The 24182-nt window shown below is 50.8% G+C and overlaps 1 protein-coding gene and 1 long non-coding RNA gene across 2 annotated transcripts; one reads left to right on the top strand and one right to left on the bottom strand.

Moving 5' to 3' along the window:
- Positions 1-1076: 1076 nt before the first annotated feature.
- AMZ1 (archaelysin family metallopeptidase 1) lies at positions 1077-17122 on the bottom strand. The gene is made up of 7 exons (XM_041719058.2): positions 16916-17122; positions 8936-9262; positions 8184-8351; positions 7184-7312; positions 6690-6853; positions 5231-5407; positions 1077-1752 (listed from the first exon to the last, which is right to left on the bottom strand). The coding sequence occupies exons 2-7, from the start codon at positions 9237-9239 to the stop codon at positions 1183-1185; spliced, it is 1512 nt and encodes a 503-aa protein (XP_041574992.2). The 5' UTR covers positions 9240-9262; positions 16916-17122; the 3' UTR covers positions 1077-1182.
- LOC115497176 (uncharacterized) lies at positions 9509-15271 on the top strand. The gene is made up of 2 exons (XR_003962755.4): positions 9509-10861; positions 13138-15271. It is a non-coding gene; the product is annotated as an uncharacterized lncRNA (long non-coding RNA).
- Positions 17123-24182: the final 7060 nt, after the last annotated feature.

The raw sequence follows: 24182 nt of genomic DNA, 5'->3' as shown, positions 1-24182 counted from the left end.
TTCCTGCTGGAATCGCAGTGATGGGGTGGAGGCCTCGAAGTGCACAGGGCAAGTGCTCCGGAAAGCCAAAGCTGCTGTGTCCTCGGAGAGAAACATCCTCTCCTTTCTCCCAGCTGCACTGAATCTGATCCTACCTGCTGGTATTTTTAGACAGGAGAAATTGGGAGCTCAGCCACGTTGCCGTGAGCTGCGGGAGCGTTATCGGTGCTCGGGGAGCAGGGGATGGAGAGGGGTCAGCCTTCCCCTGGCACCCATCAGCCTCCTGAGCTCTGGCTATAAATAGCCAGGAGGAACAGAGGAGCAGCGTGCCCTGGCCTTGGGAGGGGAGGGGAGGCTCTGCTCTCGGTGCCAGCACAGCACCCGGCCCTGCTCAGTGGGAAGAGGGAAGGGCCAGGGTGGCAACTTCCCAAGGCAGAAAGAGGAACACACATGTGGTTCCCCCTTTCACGTTAATAATCAATGAGTCTGTGAATGTTTCCAGAGGTTTCCTCTCCTATGCCAATCTGCAGAGGATGTGGGTAGTTCAAGCTCATGCTCCAAGCCTGGTGTTGTTTGAGCTGAGGCATCTCAGGAGATCTTGGAGAGTCTGCCAAGAGACAATTGTCGGGTTACTGCTGCGCTTTGGGGCAGCCGGGCTGCCGGGGATCCTTCTGCTTTACTCTGTGCCCATCTCCTCCGTCTCCCCCAGCTCATAATGAGAGTCCATCAGCCTGGATTGTGCTCCTGTGCTCAGCACAACCTCCAGCTGGTGGGGCAGTGAACTCCGAGTGCTTGTGACGGGGAGAGGAGAGGGAGAAACCTCATCTCTGCCTGGGACTGGCGTGCTAAGCAGAGAAGAGCTCTCTGTGAGTGGGAGCTGCCCTGGTTTAATTTGCATCTGTTTGTTCAGATGGCCCAAGCTCCTGTGTGAGCGTGTTCAGATTTCAGTGGGGACCTGGCTGACCTCTTCCTGGCCAACTTCAGACCAAGAAAATGAAAACACCTACATGAGATTTGAGGTGGGTGTGGACTGGTGGTGTCATTTAGACCAACACAGGACAAACCTGTAGAGAAGAACTAATCACATCAAAACTGTGTTAGCAATCTCAGAAAACAAAACACCTTTTATTCCTGTGGGAGTTGCTGTTTCTCTGAGACAGCAACAGCTTGGGATGAGGAAGGCTGGCCCAAGGCAGCCCCAGCCTAGTTGTCCTCCCACCGCCAGCGATGAGGGGATGATTCCCCTTTGGACAATTTTCTGGAACTCAACTTCCTCCGCAAGGAGGAAAATTTGTCTCCAAGGACTTTGCGTAGCCCAGTGCTGTCCCTAGCAAAGGGCAGGTCCTTCCTCATAGCAGGCAGCTGGCCTGTAAACATTTCCCACTTAGCCAGGGCATCCACAGTCTTGTCCACTTGAGCCAGTTCCTCCTCGGAGACGTTCCTCTCCAGGGCAGCAATGCACATCTCCAGCCACAGCTCGTAATCCTTGATGGTGTCCGTGGCCTTGGCATGCCCCGGGAGCCGGGGCTGGCCCTGCCCCTCGGGCCCTGAGCTGGGCTGCTCGTCCTGCTCCAGCTCCGGCCCGATGGACAGGCCCTGGCTGCAGGTGTCGGGGGTCAGCGGCTCGGACAGGGAGGTCACGGCCTCGGAGTCGTTCTCACAGCACATCCCGGAGTCAGAGCTGAACGGGAGGATGTCCTCGGAGGCAGACAGCTCTGCTGACTCCTGCCTTGGCCACGTGGACAGCACGGTCTGTGTCCAAGCATAGAGCTTCTGTGGTGAGAGGAGAAAGGTTTCGTTGTGGAGGATGAGATGCCAGGTACACATTCCCCCGTGTTTCCCAGGTAAACCTATTTCTCTTGGGTGGCTCAGCTGCAGCTGCCACAGTCCTCTCTGCCAGAAAATGGGTTCAGACAGCTCCTGGTGACCCTACAAAGCAAGAGCTTTCTCTTGTCTCATTTTCTTGGACTGTGGCAGAGCTGCCTCCAGTCAGATGTGGACTTTATCTGCTCTGTTATTGAAGGGGGTAGGAGAAAACTGTACCAGATCACTCCCTGCTGTGTGAATGTGATCTCCAGAAGAGGCAAACCAACGCCTCTCCAGAGGAAACTGTCATTATAAAAGCTCCTCAGATAGTGGTGAAGAATTGTGTTTCATCATGTTGTTAATGCCTGTGGTAATGTGTGTTTTATTCCCAAGAATAGCTCTTCCCCTCCTGAGCTGCAAGGAACAAGTGGGAAGGCTGGCTCTAGGAAAGAACTAATGAAAGGAAAATGTCTGAGACAATTTCCTTTTTTAATATTAAATGCCACAATGAGGCATATAACAGGTTGCTCCTGGCACATTTGTTCCTTATGCTTTAGGGAATGAACCACAGTACTCCAGTCATCCCTGGGTAAAAGGTGATCTCATCTGCCTTGTTTCCAGTATTGAGGGGTTTTTGTGTTTGTTGTTCAGTTTTTCACACTCCTGTGGCCTATTTCTTCCCCTTTACTTTCTGTAACTCCCAGTGGTCCATCTGCACATCCCTCAGTTGCTCAGCAGTGACAGAATTAGCCTGGGCTGTCCCCATGGTGTGCCAGGCACGCAGCTGGAGCTGTCCCTGCTCAGCTCAGGGGGAGCTGCAGTGTTTGAGGAGCAGGCAGAAGATTCCCAGCCCTGTGGAGCTCCCTTCTCTTACAGCCCCCCACTGCTCCCTCCTCCTTTCCTCCTCTATTGCTGTCTCTTCAGGCAAGTGACAGAAAGGATAAAGAGCTCAAATTGAGTGGGTGGGAGAAATCGGCCCTGCTTCTCATTTCAGTCTGAGCATGGAGCCTCAGGGAAGAATTCTGTACAGGAATAAAATGGACTCTTTCAGTTTAGCTAATCCACCCTGCCCCCTCCCTCTGGGCCAAGAAAAATTGTAAAGGGACAACTTTTCTCCTGCCTGGTCCTACCTCCAGTGGCCCTTCCCTCCCTCTGGGTTTATCCAACAAAGGCAGTGGGAGCTGGACTAGTGAAGGGGACAGCAAAACTCTGGAAAGCTGCAAGCAGCCCATAATTTTGTAATGGCTCTAAATTCCCAAGAATAGTGATTCTGGGAAGGAATCCCAACTGCTACTTAGCCCAATTCCCAGGAAGAAAAAAGGCTGTGGGATGTGGATTTTTCAACAGTACGTTTGGGTTGTTCAAGGCAAAAAAAAGGGGGATAATCGACTCAGGATCACTGCCTGAATTCCCAGAATCTCATCAATCTCCGTCATCCTTTGGGTGGCTTATTCATTTGAATTTTGGGTGGGTTTGAAGGGCTGCAGCCTCTTATGTTATGCTGTTTAACCAGGAAGGGATGAGCTCTGTGTGGGTTTTGTTTACCTTGCAGGCAAGAGCAGCTGAAGTGGATGTCCACCCCAAGGATGCCACTAAGACCTGTCTGTGTGTGTGTGGCCACTGCAAATTCATCCAGCCACCATGTGAGGACAGCCTGGGATGCTGCACCAGCAGCAGGTGGAAATGTTGATTGTGCTGGGGAAACACCGGGACAATTTGCTTGCTCTCAGTTTTCAAGATGACTCATGCTGGAATAAGCAGCTGGAATAAAAAATGGAGTGTGGTTCTGAGTACAACTCAGATAAGTATGTTGAGGGGCTCTTGCTGCTGCATGAGGACTGGTTTCCTGCCCTGCATGCTCCTCTGCCCCAAACCATGTCTCAGTTGCAGATCTGAGCAGAGTTGCCTGCTGCTGCCAAGGCACAGCTTGGTTCTGGCATTTCCTGTGGTTATTAGGAGTGTCTGAAGCTGTTTTGTGGCAGGTGGGGATCTGTGATAGTTTCCAAGAGGAAATGTGACTTCAGACTTACACTTAGCAAATTAACTTTGCTCTCTTTTATTGTCTCAAAATGCTTTCTGCTCTCTTCTGTCCTGTTCCTTAACTATTTAATTAATCTCTGGCATTTATGTCTCCTCTCAACATTATGGCAAAGCCTTTTACAGAGATTATCACAGCTCTCTTACACCATCTTGTACTGTATCTAGTTGAGCTTTGCCTTCTTAAGGAAGCAGATGTGACATTTGGCAAGTGCATCATTCCTTTGGGTTTGTGTTCCCTGTCACCAGAGGATGCTGAGACAATTACAGTATTTGCTGCAGGTGTAAAGGCAAAAATATTTCTAGAAAAGATTAATGCAGATGGCCGTTCTCTTCTAGAAAGCATTGGCTGGATGCTGACAGGCTGGGTGTTCAAATAAAGCAGCATTTATCTGCTTTATTTAAGCAGAATCCTCTGGTGGTCTGGGCAATTTAGACACTTCTCAGACAGAAGTAGGGACCAAACAGCCACAGAGTTGGGGAAGGGTCTGGCAGCACCACAGATAAGTAGGAAAATCACAAAAAAGTGTGTGTTTCACCACAGTCTTTGCCATGCTTCTGTGTATCTGATTCCATGCTGAATGAAACCAGAGGCATCTCCTTTCTCATTCTGCTCGTATCTTGTTACAAATACAACCCACAGACTTTAAAATAGGCAGCCGTGGAAAATCCTGCCTCTGAACATGATGTGTGTCAGACAGGAATCACAACCAGGGAGAAGATGGGTGCTGAGGGAGAATGGGGACATTATTTCTATTCCAACAACCATTTGGCTACTGAAACCTGCTTTTTAGACAGCAGAGGTAGAAAATCCTTTCAAGAGTTAAGGGTGTATTAGCACTGTTCCTGATGTATGTAAATGTGGTATTTAGCAGTGGTATGGGTGGGAGAGAAGAGACAAAAGATGAGTCTGGGACCCTCCATGTATTGAGGGTAATAATTTGGGATGTTTTCTCATAAGTTTAAACAGAGGAATTGCAGCGAAGTACACACATAATGTTTCCTCCCTGTTCCCAGCAGCCCCAGAGAGGCAAAAATCCAGGGTGGCACAAGAAAGGACGTAGCTGTGGGAATCCCTGAACTCACTGCTGCTCCTGCTTGCAATCTGCCTGCCCTCCCCACCTCATTTTTGGGAGTAGGTAAGTGTGGTTGGACTGTGGCAGTGTCCCTCAGGAAGACCCAAAAGCTCTGGAGCTTGTGCAAAGTGCTTTGCTGGTCAGAGAGCATGTGTAGAACACCTCCATGATCAGGTGTGAGCTGCTGCCTCAGCACCTTGCACTGAGATCTCCTGAGAGCTCCTGCCTTCACCACGCTGCTGCAGCACCTTCAGTGCTGGGTTTGGGCTGGGCTGAGCCCCCTGGCCCTGCCCTGCCCCTGCTCCAGGGGGCTCAGGGGGACTGGGGCTCACCCTGTAGCGCTCGATGAGTTTGAAGCCCACGACGTGCTGCAGCTTCCGCAGGCAGATGGGGCAGGGCTCCAGGGGCCGCAGCAGCGCCTCGTCCAGGCTCAGGGCGCCCTGCATGATGCACTGCAGCCAGCGGCACGTCCCCAGCCCCATCAGGTGGCAGATCTCGTGGCAGGTCACCTTTCAGGGAAGCAAAGATCACAGCAGTGCATGGTCATTCCTGTTTCTGCTGCCTCCTCCTCTTCCTCCTCTGCTGTTCCACCTTCCCTGCTCCCTGGTAGTCTGAGCAGCCCTTGCTCAGCAATGGTTCTCCTCCAGCCCAGGCTTTTCCAAGGTGATAGGAGAACCTGGCTGCCTCTTCCCAGCTCCATTTTGTATAGTGGAGAAGGAGGGGTGGGTGTGGATAAGGCAAATGTGGGGAGCCCTGTAGGTAAAGCTGTGGGGCAGTGCTGCTGCTGCTCTTCCCCAAGGACAATGTGGTGGTTTTTGTTGTTTTGGGGTTTTTTTTAATAGGAAAAGCAGTCCCACTGGGGCCTGAAAAGAGCAACACAGCCTATGTGAAAAATGTGCAAGAAGTTGTTGGCAATAACAGATTTGAGTCCTTCCAGAACAGACTCCATTAACGTTTGTGCCAAAGCAGAAAACTGAGCTGGAGTCAGCTGGCCAAGCATGACTGCCTTGGGAACTGGCAACTGTGGAAAGGCTGAGGATGGAGGATTCCTCTCCTCCTCCCATTGCCACTTAATAGCATTTAAAATTATTACAGGAAGAGACCTCAAACTAGAAAATCCTGAGCAAATACCAGGGGAGCAAAGGGAAGTGGCTTTGAAGGTGCTGGTGTGACTGCTCTGTGTGGGCCAGCTTTGGGAAGAACGCTGGAAGCAGAGCTGGAATATGGCAGATGTTGGGATGAGGGAGGACAGCACTCATGAAGAGGATGTGTTGGAGGTGAGGGGAGTTTAAGAGCATCTGCATTTAAATAGATGACTTGGGTGAGGTGTTCTCCTCCATCCATGTAACAGGTCTGGCACAGGGACCCCTCCCCTCAGGATTACCCAAGCACAAGTCTGGGAGCTGGGCAGGGTTGCTTCAGTCCTGCTCCATGACACAGCCTGGTTTAGTGGAAGGTGTCTCTGCCCATGGTAGGGGTTTGGGACAAGATGGTCTCTAAGGTCCCTTCCAAACCAAACCATTCTGTGATTCTGAGACAAGTCCTGTAGCCTCCCCATAACTGATGTTGTCATTTGCTCCAGTGGTGAGGGGAGTAGGAGTTGTCCATGCAGTGCACTAAAATGCAAGCTCTTTATGTCTGAATTCATTGTGGGTTTAGCTGTGACTGCCTGTGCTTCTGGGAGCAGTCTCATGGCTGCTTCACTGGGCTGAGGCATGGATGATACCCTGGCCTGAAATATTTAACCCTACCCAGGAAGAAACACGGGGTGCAGGAGGTTTCTGGTCCTACCTTACAGCACTGGACCATCTCCTGGGCACTGAACTGCAAGGCCCGGTCTCTGCCCTCCTTGCTGACTTCACACAGCTCTTCCTTCTGCGTGGGTGGGTTCAAGCTGCTACAGCCAGCCTGGGGGAAATCCCCAGAAAACCTGGCAAAGCTGCAGACTCCCACTTCTGTGAAGAGAGGGGAGTACAAGTCAGGTATCTGCTCTTTTACAACTGTCTGTCAACTTAGGCAGCATGAAAATGCAGCTGTGGGAGCAGAGTCCAGCTGGGCACACAGGCTGTGAGGACATCCACTCCCCAAAAGGTTTGTATCAGTTGCCTCTGTCTGGATCAAGAGCCTTGATCCCCCTAACTTCACACTGAGGAAAAGTTCCTCTTACTAGGGAATAGCATGTTAAGGATAAGATTTGGCTATTCCAGTCTCACAGGGAAGGGCTTTTTGGTACAGTACTGCTTTATTCATACACTCTACTAGATCACCATGGGACACCAACCCACCTTGTCCTGGCAGGAATTTGCTGAATGTGAAGCTCCAGGTCTCACATGGATAAAGGTCCAGCAGGGTAAGTCCAAGGACACACAGGGCATCCATGGGCTTGTTGTTCTTCAGGAAATTCAGGATCCCATCTGCACAAATGCAAGAGAGATGTTCATTTAAATGAAGAATCCCTGGAAGACACAGAGCCAGAATTTCTGCTGCTGGTGGAGAGGAGGATGTAATCCAAGCCGACAGGCAGTCAGAGCTGCTGGATTCATCATCTCAGGTGGAGAACCATGACTGTGTAGCCCATCTTTCAAATCAGAGAAGACTTGACTTTGGAAGTGGTGCTGGGCACAGAGTCAAAACAAAGCAGAGATCCTGATGAATTCAGTACTAACCCATGGAAATGAGCACCTGGGAGCAGAATTTCCCTACAGGCAGCTCAGAACTGAGCTGGAACAGCCCCAGGGCTGCAGTCCTGTGTCTGTGCTGAGCATGTGCTGCCCATGGTACCTGCAAACATCTCATTCCAGGTGGATGTTTGTGCAGTGCAAGTTTGGCAGCTGGCAAACCCAGTCCTCTGGGGAACTGTGTGACACTTGAACCCAAATTTCCTATCATGAAAGGCCTGCGAGTTCCTCCCCTGCACCACCCAGGCCAATAATTTACTTTGGCTCTGGACAGGGGATGGGAGAACTCAGACTGCACCAAATCTACAGAGCCTTCCCGCAGAGCTGATCCGATGGCTGTGCAGAGCTGGACCTAAACATAACAGCACTGAAAAATACAAACAGCAGAGGAAAATATGATGAAAGTCACTTTGTTTTTTATTCCTGTTTCCAGCCTCAAAGCTCTGGGCTTTCCATGGGAACAGGATTTCTGCCTTTTCACTCCCTTCCTCATCCCCTCCCAGCTCAGGCAATGAAGGGCTGTGTCAGGCATTTCCTAAGGGAGAACTCGTGCCTGTGTGCCAGGCTGGTGGCTTTGTGGGCTCCCTGCTGCCAGGTCCGTCCTCACCTGCGTGGAGCTGCACCCTGTCCGAGTCCCCGCTGTGGCGGAAGCAGCAGTGGATGGAGGAGACTGGGATGGAGGGAAGGCACTTCACACGCAGGCCCAGGAAGAAAGACTCCACACAGCTCTGGAGGGAATCCAGCAGCGAGAGCCCAGCGGGGCCTTCGATTAAATCTGAGGAGAGAAGCTCTCTGTCAGCCCCTCACAGCCAGGGTGAACATTAGGGTCTGACGGGGATTTGTGGCACTGGGCAGGCTGCTTCATTCTGGAGTTCATTGTTTACTCCAGATGTGGTGGACACCTCTGGATGGTTATGGATATAGAGGAGAAGAGGGAGCTCTTTCTGAGAGGTTGCTCAAGGCATTAGTACGCTCTCATTAGCAGAGCAGATGTGCTGGAAGGTTGTCTCCTGTTTAAGTTGTGCAGAATGATTAACGTGGGAATGAGTGGCTGTGTTTAATGAAGCATCAGAGATAGACCTCCAGAAATGCTGGTTTTTCCAGCATTGTTTCATACTTTGATATGCATATATGCATAAATTCATAGCAAGCCTCACCCAGGGGCACACATACCATTTATATGGCAGGTCTACCACCACAGATTAGACTCTGTACTGGGGGCATTGCTTGTTACACTTGTCTTTGCTATGGCCATTGCATTTGCAGATGAGTCCTTAGAGGAAGGTGTTAGCAGCCCTCAACACCACCCACCGCCCTCCTGTGTCTGTCCAGGCAGCCCAGCGAAGATCCCCCCATTACCTATAGGCTGCAGGTAAATGTGCTTTCGACAGAAGTTCTGCTTCCTCCTCAGCATGGCGTGGTAGAAGGTCTCAAAGTCCTCGGGGGCATCGGGGTGGCTGAGCAGCCAGTCGAAGGCTGTGCGGATGAGCAGCGTGCAGAACAGCGTGCGCTGGGGGTTGTAGGCCTCGGACAGGAACAGCTTCTCCGCCCTGGAGAAGGCCTTGGCGTAGAGCTCCTGCAGCGCGGGGTCGGTGGAGATGAGCGCGTCCTTCAGAGCACGGGGCCCGAAGCTGAACTCCTGCGCGTGTTTGCACTGCAGCATGGCGGGGCACGGCGGGGCACGGCCTGCGGGAGGGGACACGGCCATCAGCGCCCGGCCTCGCCAGAGACAGGAAAGCTCATCATGCCTGGGGGACATGGCTATGAGTGCCTGACCTCACCAGGGACAGGAAAGCTCCTCATGTCTGGGGGACACCCCTATCAGAGCCTGGCCTCGCCAGGGACAGGGAAGCTCCTCACACCTGGGGGACACGGCCATCAGTGCCCGGCCTCAGCAGGGACAGGAAAGCTCCTCATGCCTGGGGGACACGGCTATGAGTGCCTGGCCTCGCCAGGGACAGGAAAGCTCCTCATGTCTGGGGGACATGGCTATGAGTGCCTGGCCTCACCAGGGACAGGAAACCTTCTCACACCTGGGGGACATAGCCATCAGCACCCAGCCTCGCCATGGACAGGAAAGCTCCTCACACAAGGAGGACATGGCCATTGGTGTCCGGCCTCAGCATGGACAGGAAAGCTCCTCACACATGGAGGACACGGCCATCAGTGCCCGACCTCAGCAGAGACAGGAAAGCTCTTCATGCCTGGGGGACATGGCCATCGGTGCCCGGCCTCAGCAGGGACAGGAAAGCTCCTCACGCTTGGCGCTTGCAGTGGTGTGCCAATATCCCGGCTGTAGGATGTGGTGGGATTCTGTAAACACTGCACGCTGCGCTCCAGGCCCTACGCTTCCTGTGGGAGTGGCTGTTATGGGTTTTCCATGTCCCTGTGGTGTCACTGGCTCAGGGATTGAGGGACTGGCTCAAGAATGCACAGCCCTAAAATGGTGCTGGGTGTCCAGAGTAAACCAGATGACTTGACTGATTTGGGGGTTTTTAGTCACTCTATCCTGAAGCCCCAGTAAGATGGGAAATACCTCTGAGTGTTGCACAACTGGTTGCACTGGACCTTGTAGGATATAGAAATGGTGCCTCTCCTTGCTTGGGACAAACCACACTCCTTGGAACAGGTCCAGGTCAAGAACAAAGAGTTTGATATTGGTCTTTGTCTGTTGATCAGAAACCTAAACTTCTGCCTTACCTGACACCAGTGAAAGCAGCTGTTCTCTGGTGACAATTTCCCCTAACACTTTAATCCTAGCTATTATCCCAGGGTATCTGCTGGCTCCCAGTGCTGCTGTCAGGCTGCAGGATTTGGGCAGGTTTGCCCAGCCAAGGTGGGACTTGCTGTGCAAGGCTGGTGGTGCCTCTCTAGCAGGACACGCTTGGGCCCATTGCCATCATGTCCCTTCATGAACAACTTCATGTCACACTGTGTTAGCATCAGCAATGCTGGGGATGATGTCAACTGGTAAATAAAGAGCAAATGAAAGCCTGCAGCACAAATTTGGAGCATCCTGGAAATATCCTCTCCAGGATCCTTTCTAAGACCAGTGTTCCCCAAAGCTGCAGAATTCCTATTCCTATTCCTAGCACTAATTCCTGCACCCACTGCAGTTTATGCACTTGGGGAGGTGCCATCTCTCCAAGTGAACACCTTGGGGAGGAAAAAAAGCACAGCCCCCATGACTAATTCATGTCTGGATTTTTCCTTTAGGTAAGGAGACCATGCCAAGCAGAATTGGAGCATTTAGGAGCAGTGCTTTGGGCTTTTTGCCTACCACAGGTAAGTGCTCCACCTGTTCACAGCAGAATGAGAAATTCAGGGGATATATGCACAAAACCCCAAGGTTTCTAGGAATAAGTGTTACCTTCTTCTAGGCAAGTTAATAGTAACTTAAAAGGAGCCAGAAAAGCTTTCTGAGTGGCCACTAAATGCATCAGCTGCTGACCATCACTGGTCTAGCAGCAGCATTCAATCACAGAAAAAAAAAGAAAAAAGAAATTAAATATTTTAAGGAGGAACTGGTTAAGTCTATAATTTAAGTAGGTCTGCAGCCTAGTTCTGCCAGGTAAGTGGCATTCAGTGGCCCCTGAGGACAGCGATATGATTAATAAAATTCAATATTTAAAAAAAGTAGTACCAACATGAGCCAAAGCCTCTCAGTTATGCAGAGGTGGTTTGGGCTGTAAGAGGAAAGTGGCAGCTCATTAAAATTAACATTGCATTCCTTCTCATCTAACCCTTGGGAAGAGCTGTGTATGTATTGGTAGTCCTTAAAAGGGCTCATTTTTTGTGATCTTTTTGTCTCCAAGGGTGTGTAGCTTGGAGAGGGAGTGGATAAGCAGTTTTCTTTCACTTTTGCTAGCTTTGTATTTCACTCACATTAAAGGCTGACAACAGGTGGCACGGGGGGATCTGAAGTGGTACAAGGGCCCTAATCCAGTGAAAATTTAAAAAAAAAAATTTGTGATACTTTCTCAGCTCTTCTTACTGCCTAAAATTGTCCAGATTTCTCCAGCTGGTTTTTACAGGGAGGAACAAGAGTTTGTGTGAGGTTTCTCTGCACTTGGTGACCCAAATTTCTACACTTCTGACTTGCTTCTAGATTTGGGAACACAAAGTGAGAGTTTGACCCCAGCAGGTCATCAGGAGTTTTGCCTTGGATTAGGGTGAAGAGTGGCATTTTCCTAATGGACAAGATTTCGCTTGTTATGCACAACCTTGAAATACAAGCATCCTTTTCCTGGTGATTGCAGAACTTCCACTGGGGAAGTCTCAGCAATATTCAACTGCCTGAGGATGTGATGCTATGGGCTGCTGCCTGCCTAGTGCAAGTCAAGAAAGAGACTTTGCACTTAGTCCAGATTGAGACCAATCATGTTAAAGGATTTAAATTTCAAAGTTTCTGGAAGCATGAGCTGCTTTCATTAATGTTTTGGGCAACCACTGGAGTGTTGGTCTGGGGAGGAGGAGCTGGTTAGAAAATGAATGGATTTTTTTCAGCTAAATGGGAAGCAGCAAAGAGTGGATGTATGTGACAGCAAATACAATGAGTGCACAGTCTTGTAGTAAGTGTTCCCCCCAGGGTCCCTGGTGGAGTATAGTGTGAGCCCAAAGCTATGGGATATACATTGTTTCCCTAGACTTCCTAAAAGGGCACATTCACCCAGCTCCAGACATTCCCAGCTGTGACCATGGGGGTTTTGTGATGTTCCCCACGCCCAAGGGTGCCCATGACAACACTTTAGTGGTTCAAAAGCTCGGGCACAGGAATGCATTTGCAGGAATTCAGTCTGGAATGACATTTGCCTCCTTCTCCTGGAGATCTGGCTTTGCTTCCAACAGAACAGCAGCAACCCATTACACTCTCCAAATCTGAGACAATTACTTCTCTTTAGTAAGCTTTTCTAAAATACTTCATTGGAGAAAATTAATGCCTCAGAAAAATTGTATGGAACAACTTTACTAGTTGAAAAAAGAAGTTCTTTTACCACATTAGCTATAGTAGATGTTATTTGTCTTGGTCTAATATATGGATGTGGTGTTTCATTAACTGAAGCAGAGCAACAGTGCTTTATAATTTTTAGCTTTTGTGCTGAGGGTGCCTGGTGTAACTCCCTGAGGCAGTCCCTCTGGAGGGAATGGCACTTTGGCTTGGATAGTTTCTTTCCCAACTCAGTTTTTAAGATGACAAGGTGGGGGTGAAGAAGTAGAAGCACCAATGCATCCTTCTGCCCTTCAGGTATTTCAGAAGATGTCCTGCCTTTAAAGAAGCTGATTTGGCCCCTTTAAATGACAAGCTGTGGGACCTGACCAGCAAGTCCTGGGGAGGAGAAAGTAACTGCTTTTGTTTAAAAGGCCAGTAATTTGTAGTTGCACTTAAGAAAATGCTTTAAGCAAAATAATAATGTAGAGATCTGCTGCAAGTGGAGACACTCCTCACATCCACTCCTGTGCCATTTTTTACTTTACCATTACGAAAACATATTGTTCCCAACACAGATTTTGTTGCTCCATCTCACAGCCATTTGCTAACATTGTTATTTTTTCTAAACCAGGAGCAACTGTGTTGGACCACATGAGATCCATGAAGTTGGACCTGGTGATTTGGAGGTCTCTTCCAACCTCAGTGATTCCGTGATACGAAGGAGCAATCAATGTCCCTGTGTGTGGGATGGACAGGATCCCTGCAGGATCCAGGGGCAGGGAAGGAACCTTGTTGGGAATCTCATCCTGCTGGGAAATCCTCCTCTTTTTTTTTCTGTTATTTGCATACTTCATATCACTCGTCATCACCTGCACACAGTGCAGAGGAGACACAAAGAACCCAAAGGTTTTGGCACTTGGCTCCTTGTCTGCTCCTGCCAGCAGCCGTTTCCAAGGATTATGTTGTAGGACTCCAGTTTTTGCCTTTCTGCTTTTGGTGCTCCACAAGTCAAGAGCTCCAACACACTCCCTGAGTCTGGCTTTCAGCACCACTCTGAGGTTTCAGATCACGTTGGGCACATTACACAAATCTGTTCATTATGGAATCTGACAGATTTTATTTTCATGGTGAGTGTTTTCACAAGGAACACCCCAAAATCCAGGCTCAGCATGTGACACCTGAGCAGTATGTACACTCCCTTTCCCACAGTAACCTGTTAATGTGCTTCATGTGCAATTCAGGTTACTCATAAATAATTCTCTTTGCAAATCAGACACATATAAATTATTCTCTGTAATTGAAAATTACCTATGAATTATTCTGTTTGTAATTCATATATATGTCATTTATTCTCTAATATATTGACATTGCTTTCTTGGATAGAAATGCCTGGGGCTGACAGTAACAGGGTGGTTCTCAAAGGCCAAGGCAATATCATACAGTGTGTGTTTATTTGGGATATTCTGACAAGACAGGGATGGTCTTCTGGGAAGAAATTCCATGTACAGGTTCAGAAAGGGCACTCAGTGCATTATGGAGTTATTTGGTATTGTATAGAATTTGACCCTAACATCGCAGAGATTGTATTTTTTTTTTAAGTTGGTAATTCTAAAGTTATTTATTTTCTAAGCCAATTTGTAAGTCATTTCTAGCTCTGACTCTCCCATAGGCACTACAGATCCCTTCCCCTCTCAACTCTTGTGAAGTATTTGGAGGCAAACTGACTTAACCCAGCTCTTTGTATGTCAGAGGGACATTAGCAGCGTCTCTTAACACTGATTAATTACCTTTGTTAGGTGCTGTACAGTAAACAAGCAGTGATACCGCAGGAAATTCATCGTCAGTCAACAGAAATGAAAAGTCCAGAGCAAACATAACGAGTGATAACTAATTACAGCACATGCTCCAGTTACTTAATAGCTCTTTCCCTGAGATTTGCACTTGGTGTCTGCTACTGCTGCTCCAGGATCAGCCTCTCCTTCTCAGTATTACACCAATGACAGCCTGAAAGCAATTTTCTCAATTTATTTGTTTACATACATAGAAAGAGATTTTTCTTGACTGAGAAGCTCTGCTCCAAATAAAATTCTCACTGGTCCAGCTCCTTCCTCAGGGAGCTCAACACAGTCCCTCACACAAACCCAGGCTTTGCCTGCCAAGTAGGCTCAGCTCCTAGGGTCACACCAAATCTCTTTGGCCAGGCTCAGACCTGGTTTTGAGATACTCAGCAGTTTTCAGAATCAATCCCCTCTTCTCACAGAGAAAATCCACTCTGGACCTGCTCTGCCCTCTACTTGCACCCCCGTGGAGCTCTGGCATCCTCTGTCCACTTGGCATTAAGTGGCCACAAAGCACTGAGTCAGATCTCTGTGTGTTCCAGCCCAGAAACTCAGATAAAGCCTTCTGGCCTCACGTCCTGCCAGATCCCAATAATATTTGTGTGTAATGCCTCTAGAATATGTCTGTGGCTCAGAAACAGATGGTCTTGGGAAGAGTCATTCCTGGTGCTGTGGAAACCTTCAGGGATTCACATTTACCAGGAGGATCCTGCATTTTCCAGGAGGAGAATGTGCCTGTCCTATTGGAGCTGTGATTGATGTGTTACTGCTGCAAGACTCGGTGCTGCAAGTTTGTCCCCCCAGGAATCTGCCTCATTAATTGACTTGGACTGCTGGACAAGGTAGATGGACAACTCAACAATATGCAAAAAAGGTTTGCAAGGTGAAAGACAAGATTTGTAAAGGTCATTAAATACCTAAGATGGAGTCAGATGCTTCCTTTTGTCCTTATTTAAATATTCTTATTTAAATGTTCTTAAGTATTTAAGAACACATACACATCCACTTTGCCTTTGATTTTGTTTTATGTTAAAGCCTGTTCTCTCAATACGCTGTGCTTCATTTTAATACGTCCTGAGGACATACATTATCCCTCGTTTCAGCCTTCTTTTCTACAGATTTTATTTATTCTACGCTCGTACAAAGCACTACCCTATTTTTCAGTGCCTGCCATTTGAGGCTCTCCAAACATTCATGAACTTCTCTGTGCTACCCTCCAGAAAGTGAGCTGGCAGTATGTGCCTCTCCCCCTCCTCCCCCTCATCACCCATTTATTCACCATTTTCAGAGTTTTCTCTGTTCATTTTAGTCTGGTTCAAGTGCCTGTGTTGCTTCTTCCATGCACACATGTGATGAAGGGCTGGCTGTGTTCTCCTTCCCTGGCTCTGACATGAAATAATCCTCCACAATCCATGTCTGCGTGCTGTGCACTTGCTAACCAGAGATCCAAAAGCACGGAGCAGCATCTATCAGAGCTGTACAACAAACGTAGCACTGCAGAGATAGCCGAGCTCTAATCACTCAGCTCCAGGCACTTTGCTCTTCATCATACTTGTCTAGACAGACTAAATGGTCTCTGCGAGACAGCCCCGGTGTTAGGCAGGAAAGCGGCTGTGTTTTCCATACGGATGAACTCCCAAACAGGTATGGCTAAGGGTGGGCATTCCCTGGAGCACGGCCGGTATCAAAGTGCCTCATCCCGCGGTGGAAAGGTGAAAAGGCACGGGGATGCGGTGCCTCCTCCTCCCAACACATCCAGGGCTTTTTAAGTGATACCGCCCGCTCGGGGATGTTTGTGGGCATTTCACAGCCAAGAGAAGGAAGGGGCTCCAAGGTGTTACTACAGCCAGCATGGCTGGGGAGGGGGGACAAGGACAGAACCCAAAGCCACGGTTTCGTAGGCTGTACCCCGATCACCAGCCAGCGCTGCCCAGCCGGAGGGTTGCTGTGTGCGAGGCATGTTCTGGAAGGGTTGCAGAAGCAGGTGCTGCTCCTGGGACACCTGAACACCCCCCGGCCCCGCTGATGTGGAAAAGGGGCTGTGATTCCCGGTGGGGGAATCACGCGGGTGCGTGTGCAGGGACGGAACAAGTCCCCCGGCACTGGGGCGATGCACCAAGCACGAACACTGAGCTCAGCCCCGGCACAGCAAACCCCCGGGAGGGAATGCCCGGGCAGGACCCCTGGAGCCCGTGGGGATGATGCCCGGAGCGCAGTCCCTAATCCCCGGCGGGAGATGCCCCGAGCGCGGTCACAGCCCCCGGAGGGGGATGCCCTAAAGCGTGACCCGCCGCCACCGGGGGAGGATGCCCCGAGCGCGGCCACCATCGCCCGCGGAGCGATGCCGTCGCCGGGAAGCGCTGCCCACCACCCCAGGAGATGCCCCAGCGTGGCCACCCTCACCCGCGGAGCGGTGCCCGTCATTCCTGGGGCGATGCCCATCACCCCGTGAGATGCCCAGCCCGCACGCCGGGGCTGCCCGGACTCCCCTTCCCTCCTGACCGTGCCCTCCCCCGATGAGGCGACCCCGCGACACCCCCGATGTGCCCGGGGGGACAGGACAGGACTCACCGCCCGCCGGGCCGGGACTGCGGAGGCGGGAGGAGCGGCAGGGCCGGGGCACCCGGCTCGGGGCTGGCGAGGCGGAGCGGAGCCCGGTAGCGGCAGCGGCGGCGGCAGGAGGAGCAGCAGCAGGAGGAGGAGGAGGAGGAGGAGGAGGAGGAGGAAGAACAGGGGGAGCAAAGGGGGGCTCGGCCCCGCCGCCGGGAGCCCGCGAGATTCGCCGAGCGGCCGCGCAGAGCCGCCTCCTGCCGCGCGCGGGGCAACCGCCGGGGGGCGCCCGCGGGAGCGGCCGGGGGACACGGAGGGGGACACGGGGGGGGACACGGGGACAGAGACAGGGGACACGGAGGGGGACAGAGGGACAGGGACAGGACAGGGGACACGGGGGGGATAGAGGGGAACACGGGGTCCGGGACCGGGACAGGACACGGGGACAGGGACAAGGATAGGGAACACGGAGGGACACAGGGACAGGGACAGAACACGGGGTGCAGGGACAGGGACAGGACACGGGGACACGGAGAGGGACACGGGGACAGGGACAGGACACGGGGACAGGACACGGTGTGCGGGAGGGGACACGGGATGGAGGGACAGGACACGGGGTGCGGGATCAGGACTCGGGGTGCGGGATCAGGACTCGGGGTGCGGGATCAGAACTCGGGGTGCAGGGACAGGGACAGGACACGGGGACAGGAACAAGGATAGGGAACACGGAGGGACACAGGGACAGGGACAGAACACGGGGTGCAGGGACAGGGACAGGACACGGGGACAGGACACGGTGTGCGGGAGGGGACACGAGATGGAGGGACAGGACACGGGGTGCGGGATCAGGACTCGGGGTGCAGGAGGGGACACGCGGTGCAGGAGGGGACACGCGGTGCAGCAGGTGCGGGTCAGGACGGGCCCGGCGGTGGCGGCGGGTCCCGCTCGGCTGCCGGAGCCCGGAGCGGGGGGCGCAGGCAGCCCCGGTTTGGGGGAGCGCATTCCCGAGGGAGCCCGGGGCTGAGCAGCGCGGCGGTGCCGGGGGTGGAAACCCTTTAATCTGTGCTCTGATGGAGCTGGGCGAGGAGCGGCTGTCTGGGGACCGGTTGTGCCGCTGGCTGGTGCCATCCCCGCCCTGCGAGCCGCGTTTGCATTCGCCTTGATGCCTCGCTCGCAGCATCGCTCCCACATCACCCGGATTCATTTCTGTGTCCCACGATGTCCTTTAATTCGGGAATATTATCTGTTCTTGGAAAGGTTAATTACATTAAAGGAGTGGATCTGTGTTACCATTTCTTCATGGCTTCATTTATTCTGCCTTTCATGTTTTGATCCTCTTCAGTGCTTTGATCCCTCATTTCTGCCATCCCTGGATGGGAGGAAAAAAGGAATACCCTGGATGGGACCCAAGCGTGTCCCTAAGTGACATAAACTGAAATTAGGAAAAAAAATATATTTTACAGCCTCAGGGGCTGTAGCAGTGCTGGCAGCCCAAATGCCATCTGCACACCCAGCACAACCAGGAGCCTCGCAAGGTCCAGCAGAATGTCCTGCTGGAGTCGTGGTGGCCACAGGAGTGGCCAGATGACCGCGTGCCATGCTGCAGGATCAGCAAGCAGCAGGATGAGCCCATCCCTGCTGCAGCCTGCGTGCCTGGGACCTGCATTGCTCTGAAGGCACTGGCAGCATCACTGGTGAAAAATTGCCCTAATTTGCTGCTCTCGTAATCAGGCCAAGGCGAAGCAGCAGCTTCTCCTGGCAGCAGACGCTGCTCGTGAATCTTCCTTGTGGGAAACCTTCCTGAGATTCAGCATGTGGGAAGGGCAGCAGGGAATTCTGAGGCCTTGCAACAGTCTCTTCTTCCACTTCAACAGCTACCCAAAGCACAGGAGATGCCCTCTGTGCTGTTTTAATTGGTTGCTGCTTGTAATGAGACTTTATTTGTATTAATTACTTAAATTATGTATTTATGAGTTGCTCCGAGTACACTGTCAACATGTTTAGAACCATAATGAGCCTCAAAGAGTCAGCTCCTACATGAGGAAGCTGTGAACTGGAAAACCAGATGCACTGATACAGTGTGCTCCCAGAATGCACAATTAATTTTTTTGTTAAACCTATTGTAAACTTAAAAATCAGTAGTTGGCTTAGCTGCCAGCCCACTGACTGACCAGCACAGGTAAACAGGACTGGTGTTGTTAAATGTTCTCATAATGATGCATTTATCCTGGGCAGGCACAGAGGCAGGGGGAGGCAGGGACAGGGACAGTGATGAGGAAACAGCCACACACTCACTCTCTGACTTTTTAGGAGGCAAGTGGTTTTATTAAGAGAGGATCAGTAGAAAAGGAAGGGAAAAGAGAGCAGGAGGTGGTCAAAACTCAGATGAGAAGACAACCAGGAGCTGGAGAGAGCAGTGAATGAGAGGGATGGAGATTTGGGGCTGTGCAGGGAGCGGGAGGGCTCCGGGACAGCTGCACTCATCATCTGCTCAGCTGCCACTGGAGCTGCTCACAGCAGAGACGTGATGCCCCCCACAAGTGGCCCTTATCTGCAGTGATCAGCAGCAGTCACCATTCTGCTCTGAAACCAATTGTTTGTGCAAAGCTGTGTTTCCTGGAGCAGCCACATGATCTGTGTCCTCCCCACGGGAGGATGTAAAACACAGGGGTGCATGCCTTGGGCAGGTGAGTGCAGGAAACTTCATGGGGCAGCACATCCTCAGGGAGAAGCAGTTTGAAAAAAATCCCAAAACTGCTGCCTGAGACTTGAATTTAGGCAACTGTAGCTATTTATCCAAAGAAAGTTGTATAGATACATAAGTAACTCCATGGGGAGAAAAGGCAGGTACCCATGAGCTGTGTAAGCCAGAGAGAAGAGACAGCCCAAACCCACAGCTGCAGCCTGAAGGCAGACTAATTGAAATGAGAAAATAGGCATTAATTTTTTAAAGAATGAAGTTGATTAGCTGCTGGAACAAATTACTGAGGAAAGTGAAATTCTTCCCATGTGATAGTGTTTTCTATTCAAGATAAGATGCCTTTCCCCAAGTGGGCTTCAGCCAAGCACACGTTCCTGTGTTCAGCAGGGCAAGGATGGGGTGAAATCTGGTGGTCTCTGCTCTGAGAAGGTGAAGAGGTGACTTTGTGGCCCCACCTTTATTTCAGGAAATGAACTGAAGGCATGGATTTCTAAATCCCTCCTGGATGGTGCTCCAAATTTCAGTTTGTGCTGCTACCATAAAGCACAGATGCACACAAGCAAACTTTCTGAAAGTTTGGACCTCAGCAGCAGCCCAGAGAGAGTAGACTCTTGACTTAACGCTTGGGCAGCACTGTAGAACTACCAGCATCTACTTTGATGTTGGTCCTAAAGCAATTGCAGCCACATCTGTCTCACCTTTGGACTGTGCTGTACACAAGGAGGAGAACTAGGAAATGCCCCCCCAAAAAAAAAAAAAAAAAAAAAAAAAAAAAAAAAAAAAAAAAAAAAAAAGAATATCACATTGCTGCTTCTACAGAAATGAGTAAAGTACAAAATTTGCTAGGAGGAGCAGGCTCAAAATCAAAAGGTGAGATCTCCTGCATGTTAATGGTGATGGAAAGGAGAAACGGGAATGACTGGTTTGCACAGGAGATTGAGGGTTCCCATCCTGGGAGGTACTGGGAGCACGTGGCAGACCTGTCTGGGGTCAGGTTCTCTCCCTTTGCAAGCTCTGGTGCTGTGGTTCTGGTCGAGGATCTGAGGCAGGAGATGAGGAGTTATTAAAGTAGGATTTCACCTTGAACTGTAGAGTCTGAGGGACCTCATCTGACAAGGCTGCAGGAGGTTTTTGCTTCCTCACTGAAATCAGTTGATTTGGCTCCCTGCCACACATCAGAGGGCGTGGAAGGGGGATGAAGTGTTCCTTGTCTCCTCCACTGATACCATGAAAATGCAGTGCATTGTGCTGGTGCTGAGGAAAGGCCCCTCCTTTGCCCAGCTGCTGCCCTGCACTGGGCATCCCATGTGCCAGGACGTGCCCTGTGATGCTGCCTCGTGCCTCATCCATCACCCTTCCCCAAAAAACCCTACAGAAAATCCTCCTGGAGGTGTGGATGAGCAGCAGTGAGTGTGGCACTCCTGGATTTCCATGATGCCCTTGAGGAACACGAGGGACTGGCAGCAGTGAAGGACAGCTCCCTTCCCTCTGCAGGAGGTGGCAGGAGAGAAGCAGAGAGCAGCAGGCACCTTCTGGTAGGTGATGGAGTGGGGACATCAGTGTCCCTAAGGCAGAGCCAGACCAGCAGGATTGTCCCTCTCTGCTGTGTCCTGGCACAGTGCAGGCTCCTTTGGCAGCTCGGGGAGGAGCTTTAATGAAAACAAATGTTTGGCTGGTGTTACTGTAGTGCCACAGACTTCAAGGAGCAAGCAGAGAGAGCCCAGCCCCTCTTTGATTAGTGAGTGCAATCTGCTGCCACAGCTGATGCTGGAGGAGAAGATAAGAGAGAGAAAAAGAGAACAGCTCTGGAGTGAAGATGAAAACACTGGGCAGAAGATCTGTGGGTGGATGAAAGGGAGCCATTTATTTGCAAATAAGTTGCTAGATCAGGTTTCATGTGCATCTGGGCAGCTTCTAATACTATGGGCTTATTCAGAGCTGAGCGTTTTGACTGGACCTGGAGACTCTTGAGACATCAGCCCACACATGTAGCTGGTCCAAGTCTGTCTTGTGCCAATCAAAGGAAAATTTAAGGGTCTTCCTTACTTTTTACCATCGATTTTGTGTCTCTGCAGGAAGTCAGCGTGGCTGCTCCATGATTCATTCCCATGAGGAAGCATGATTTCAGGTCTCCAGATGGTTGCAGAGGCAGAAGAGGGGGCAGAAATGTATTTTTACAGGCAGGAGAATGAAACTTCAGTGTACAAATTTGGTCTGGCTTAGAAGATCTGGGGAATATACAGAATTATTATTTATTTATCTATCTATTTTCATGGTTGTCTTCCTCTTGCCTCTTCCTCTAGGCTTTAGGAACACTGAGAAAGGAGGAGGCTGCTGCCTGAGCAATCCATCCCAGGATTTAAACTCAGCCTTGTATCTGGTCTGTGTTCCCTGGGATTCAGCAGAGTCCACTTATTGAGTCCAGCAGAAATAGCTTTTCGCTTCCTGCTTTCAGAGGAGGTGTTAAGTAGGACATAGATAAATTTGGGAATATTAGTAAGGGAAGAAGGGCAACTATTTCTTTTGAAATAAATCTTTGATAATAGATCTTTAGGCAGAGAACTGGGAAGAGCTGCCCTTTTTAGAGAGCTAGAGGATGAGACATTTGCAGATGGGAAACTTTTTGATTCCAATAAATTATTGGGCAGAAATGGATGTTTGGGAGCATTTCAAGTTTGCATATATGCAGCCCTCAGTCTGGCACTGAGTCCTGCAGCGTTTCAGCTCAGGGAGTGTCTGGCTGATGTCAACAGTTCAGGGCTGGGTCGTGTCCTGCATTGGCATCTCAGTCTACAGGAGTTTGGGACTGCTGTGTGCCAGGTGGAGATGTCCTTGGTGGCACCCCAGCTCTCAGGTTCATCAGAGTTTTCCCTGAGGTGTAGAGACATCAAGTCTCACATGGTCAGTAAAGTGAAACAGGCTCTCCCCACAGGAGGAGGGAGGTCTGTGGCTGAGGGGCAGAGCCCTGCAACGCTCTGCCTGCGTAATTACAGCACTGCAGTGAGATGAGACACGAGATGGAGAGCAGAGATAGTTGGAGGCACTGAGAAACAGAAGCATTTTCAAGTGTTTTGCTGCAGAGGTGACTGGAGACTTTGCCTGCTTTTCCCTTGGTGCTGTCCTTCACCAGGTGACTCGTGCTGGGCAGCCAGAGGGAACTGAAACCTCCGGTGCCAGGACAGGAGTGGCACCAAACCAAGCTCAGGCACGAGGCAGAGGGGAACCACAGGGCTGCAGAGCCTTGAGTCAGAGCTCATCTCTGGGTCTCCTTTGGCTGATGCATGGCTGGGATTCTTGGCTGGGGAATTGAGCACAGCCCAGTTTGCTCTGGGCTGGGAGAGGATCCGTTTGTGCCTGGTGATGTTACAAAGGCGGCTGAAGGCCAAGAGCTGCTGCTGGAAACCAACTGTGAATTAATGCCCAGGGTGTGATTAACGTGCTTTTTAAATGCATTCATGTCCTGTCGCATGGGCTGCAGCTCTTGTGTCACATTTGGTGCTCTCAGAACATTTATTAGCCTTACAGATCCCTTGATTATTGCTTTCACTTTTATAATTAAGCCATGAAACCCAGCATGGTGCAGCTTATGCAGTATTAATTCATGGCTGGTGTATTCTGCCTGTGCCCTAGGAAAAGGCTAAATGCTGGCAGCTGGATTGCTCTCTGCACAGTTACTATTCTGAAATTTTTTAATATGATTATAAAAATCACATTCTGCTTGCATATGGGCAGCTTGGGGCTGTGCACTGCCACAAGCAGTGAGGTGTGGTGTGACTTCCTCAAGAACAGAATCTGTGCTCCCAGCAGCGCTGGGAGAAGGGGCTTTCTCCTGCCCCAGGTGCTGGTGATACTCTCCAGGTGGGTGCTATTAACTCTTCTCCAATGCAAATGCAGCCCCACGTGCTCTCCACTCCATGCCCACCCTTCCTAGGACATGCCTGTGAAAATGTGAGTCTTGTAAATGAGTTCTGTTTCACTCTTTTTTGTCCTTCTTTTCTTCATGTGAGAGATAAGTAGAATTCAGGATTTCCTGCGAGGCTGCAGCTCCATGGCCCCTTTCTGTCAGCAGCAGCTGCCATGGATGTCTGAAGAGTTTCCCTCCTGGCTGGTTGCTCCTGCCCCCAGAACAACAGTTTAACAGTTTGTGTGGCCATGTGGTGAGCTGAAAAGGGAGCAAAAATAGCATTAAACACGTCTGGTTTATTTAATTTTTTTTTAATTTTCCCTCTCCTGGGAACTAGTTGTAGGAGTGGCTGTGCTGGAGGAATTGGAGCTCAAAGCTACTGGGAGGGAAATCACTGGAATGACACAGACCCAGTGCCCCAGCCACTGCTGGCCCAGAGGCAGCAGTTTGAATGCAGAATTCACGAGGTCGTTGCTGGGCTGGCTGTTGGGCCACTCGCTGCTTCCTTTGGGTAAATCCAAGCAGCCTTGCAGCCCCCTCCTCTGAGGCATGAGCTGCAGCACAGGGTGGGCAGTGATGGGCTCCAGCAGCTCTGGCCACCTGGCTCTGGTCTTCTGGGAGTCCTACCAAATATCAGACACGGGGAAAAGTGCCAGCTGCTGGGGAGCAGTCGTGTCAGTGTC

Source organism: Taeniopygia guttata, chromosome 14 (genome assembly GCF_048771995.1).
Source record: "Taeniopygia guttata chromosome 14, bTaeGut7.mat, whole genome shotgun sequence".
Classification (NCBI taxonomy): domain Eukaryota; kingdom Metazoa; phylum Chordata; class Aves; order Passeriformes; family Estrildidae; genus Taeniopygia; species Taeniopygia guttata.
Note: the sequence above shows the minus strand (reverse complement) of the source record. Positions and strands in the feature narration are given on the sequence as shown.